Source organism: Galleria mellonella, unplaced genomic scaffold (assembly GCF_026898425.1).
Source record: "Galleria mellonella isolate WM207_F2 unplaced genomic scaffold, CSIRO_AGI_GalMel_v1 utg284, whole genome shotgun sequence".
Taxonomy (NCBI): Eukaryota; Metazoa; Arthropoda; class Insecta; order Lepidoptera; family Pyralidae; genus Galleria; species Galleria mellonella.
In genome coordinates, this window is record NW_026442065.1 from 530,001 (window position 1) to 533,612 (window position 3,612).

General features: G+C 34.5%; 1 protein-coding gene across 1 annotated transcript in view; it reads left to right on the forward strand.

Moving 5' to 3' along the window:
* LOC128200838 (uncharacterized protein K02A2.6-like) overlaps positions 1-2,859 on the forward strand; it is a 21,520-nt gene extending 18,661 nt beyond the window's left edge. The window contains exon 4 of the mRNA XM_052895544.1: positions 2,750-2,859. Coding sequence (XP_052751504.1) covers positions 2,750-2,859 — 110 coding nt within the window. The remainder of the gene's footprint in view (positions 1-2,749) is intronic.
* The last annotated feature ends 753 nt before the right edge of the window (positions 2,860-3,612 follow it).

Consider the following 3,612-nt stretch of genomic DNA (forward strand, 5'->3'; position numbering starts at 1 on the left):
TTAAGTTGTCGTATCGGTGATATGATTGTGATGATAGTGGATCGTCGATGAGGCCCTCCTTCGCGACTGAGGTCGTCGCAATGCGTCTCCATCTACTTCTGTTCGCCGCCGAGCGAGAGCATTCCACAATAGACTGCTGCGTGGCCGTTTTGATGAGGTCAGTCTATCGCGTTGGTGATCTACCCGAGAACGTTTGCTTTGTATTGAACCTTGGACAATTAGACGTTCCATACAGTTTTCATTCCGGATGATACGGCCGAAGTACTTGAGAATTCGTATTTGAACAGTCGACGATAATCTCTCTCTGATTTTCAGTTCGTTCAGAATGGAAACGTTAGTTCGGAAAGCAGTCCAAGGTATTTGCAGCATTCGTCGTCAGTACCACATCTCTAGAGCATAATTTTTTTTATTATTAAACTAGCTGACTCAGTAAACGTTGTTTTACTATATACATTATTTCTAGAACTTATACATGGAAATTTATCGTACTAAAATTATTATATTCGATTGCTATCTTGTAACCCTATTGCAGAATATAAAAATCGCGATTAAAAAACAGGGGTTGATCGTAAAAGGGTGAAAATTTAAGATTGTATGTATTTTTTTATGCTAAATCATAATAATAATAAAAAAATTGTTAAAAAATAAAAAAAATATTTAGGAGGTCACCCTTATCATTGAGGGGTATAAAAAATAGATGTTGGCCGATTTTCAGACCTACTCGATATGCACACAAAATTTCATAAAAATCGGTAAAGCCGTTTCGGAGGAGTTTGGTAACAAACACCGCGACACGAGAATTTTATATATTAGATATTGATTTTATACCACAATGGTGGTAAACAAACCTACAGTTATTTTGAAAATTAATTATAATTTCACTTTATGGACAACGAATATACAAAGGGTATTTAGTTCTTATTATGGGTAAATATCTTACTTGAATATTACTCTATCTCTGCTGTAGTTTCCAGGAAAAACCATTACAGGAGGCTCTTTCCATAATCAGAGTGTTCATGGAAGAAAACTTTTCTGATACCGCATTGCACTTGTTACTTCTAAGAACCGAAAGAGTTAAATTGGGGTCGATTCTGAAGCGCCATGCTCTAAGCATATTTTTAAAATTAAAATTTGATGTCATGGAGTAATCTTTATTCAAAGGACTAACTTAAACTAAATTACTAACAGATTTAGACTAAATTATTACAAATTTAGTGTGTGATTGTTCATTAGTATTCATCATCATCATCCTTATCCTAAGCCTTCGACTGCTGGACATAAGCTTCCCAGTACTTCCCGGTATTTCCATCTTAGCGCCTGATTATCCCAAAAGCCACCAAAAGCCACCAAAAGCCCTTTTTTTCTTGAAAATTCCAAATTAATGTAAAGAAAATTTTCAAATTAATGTAAAGAATAATTTTTTTTTAGAAAAACCATAGATGGTTTTTGTCGGAAATTTATTCCAGATTTCAAAACCCTCCTTAATTTCCTTGTGTGATCAGCGGTTGCTGAAATATTGATGGTTAAAGACAAAAAGATCCTTTTCCATTCAAAGTTTGATATCTCAGCAAGAAGTAGTCGTATCGAACTTTGGAAAAAACAAATTAAAACCGAATGAACATGCTATCCGGTCCATATAGTGGTTAAGTTGGAATTTTTTTTTCCAAGTTCGTAGACCGAAGAAATGTCAAAAAAAATTTTTGTTGGTATTCATTAGAACTGAGCGGAACACGTTGCTTGAAAAATTTTTTCATCATAAGATCTCAAAACTAGAAACTTTGAGCATTAAAATCTTTTTTTTTAATTTCAGTATGACCATTTTTGAGGGAAATACAGCTACTTGTAAAACCTCAAAAAATTTGGCATTTTTTGATCCCTTAATTTTTCCCTCTAGTGTAGTTCATCAATATATCCCGGACAAAGTAGTGAGCTGAGCTAGTCAGAAATAAATTAAACTTCAATAATTGAGTCGTTCCAACCAGCTCTTTCATTGTTGCCCACGTATAAATGGTTTTAAAATAAATGCTGCACTTCTCCTTAACTGAAAATTGACGCAGTTAAATGTTTCACTCTACAGTTTACGGGGGACATTGTGAATTTTTTATTACACTTCATTAGAATCTACATTTAAGTTATTACTCTCCAATTACATTTGTGTTGACATCACATTTTTTTTTTATTGAAACGTTTATTAAGTGCTGGCTAGAATCAGCTGTTTTTTTTTTTTGATGGGTGAAAATGGTATGGTAAACCCGCCTGCGCTAACGGGATACGCTGGCGGAGCACCAGTGAAGGGTGATAGATGAGAATAAAAACAGGCCAGTTAGCCCATCATGATCAATTCATCAGGAATTAACCATGATAGTTTCCAGGGGGAACCGCGAGGAGGTCGACCTGGTTGGGTATATTGCTAGCAATGGGATTCTCAGTCTCCATTACTAACAATCCCTTTCCCCTCATAGAAATGGTATTAAAATCGGTTAAGTAGTTTATTTAAAAATTAAGTTATATTGATAAATGATTTTGATATTGAAGTCGTATTTTTTGGGGAACACAATCTTATCTCAGTTAAATTAATAATTTCCACCGGAAAAAATATTTGTTTAGATGAAAGAGATATTTTATTGACTTGCAAAGAAAAATTTATGATTATTATATAAAATCTAGGGATCATCAACACAAACAGGTACCTATCTGGAGCAAGTGAAACTTTTCGCAGTGTGCGGAGATAGTTATTCGGCGTAATCAGGCGTCCCCTTTGATCTCGCCGGCGCTGAGCCGAGCGGCGGCATCAAAGGAATCGCTCCACCAATTACCGACCCAATCGCTGTGTACTTAGTGTACAGAAATGCTGATTAAAATGTTCCTAATTTTATTTATTGCTCTAATTTTCGATTGAAGTGATCCGATAAAAGAATAATGAAGCTCTTGAGATGTCATTTAAGGTTTTCTTATTTATTTGTTTTATATATTACTAAACTAGTTGATCTATATTTCTTTCTTTGTTATTTTTTTTTTCAGTGATATTTCGCGACTCACTTTTGGCCACAACAGAATATCAGTGTTTTGCTCTTTTTAGGGCAAAGCAAAAAGCTGAGTTGTGGCCATTTTGCATTACTGTGGCACACGCATGAAGAAAAAATTTTTATTATGCATTCTGATTTTGTTTTTGGTTTTTTTTTAAATCTTTTGTACATGTATCGTTTTTTATCTTTTTTCACTTTGCATTTGTCTTTTGCTGTTTGTGTGCTGTAAGTGATGCAAATAAATTATCTATCTATCTATCTATCTATCTAGTTTAAAAAAAATAAGAGATACAATAAAATATTATTACGAAGTGGTACTAAAGGCTTTATTACTATGCAATGTTTATCTTTGATACCTAAAAAAAGGTAACAAAGTTTATGGTATGATTATACTTATTCAGCTATCTGTCCTCCACCTACCAACTTTTCACCACCGTACAATCTGCCACAAACTAAAGTTTCATCCCAATCATCTGGACGAGTGGCGGTCTTCCACCGTGCACGTTCTTCCACGCACAACCATTCTTTGGAATCAACTTCCAGCAGCAGTATTTCCGAACCGATACGACAATGTAACCTTCAAGAA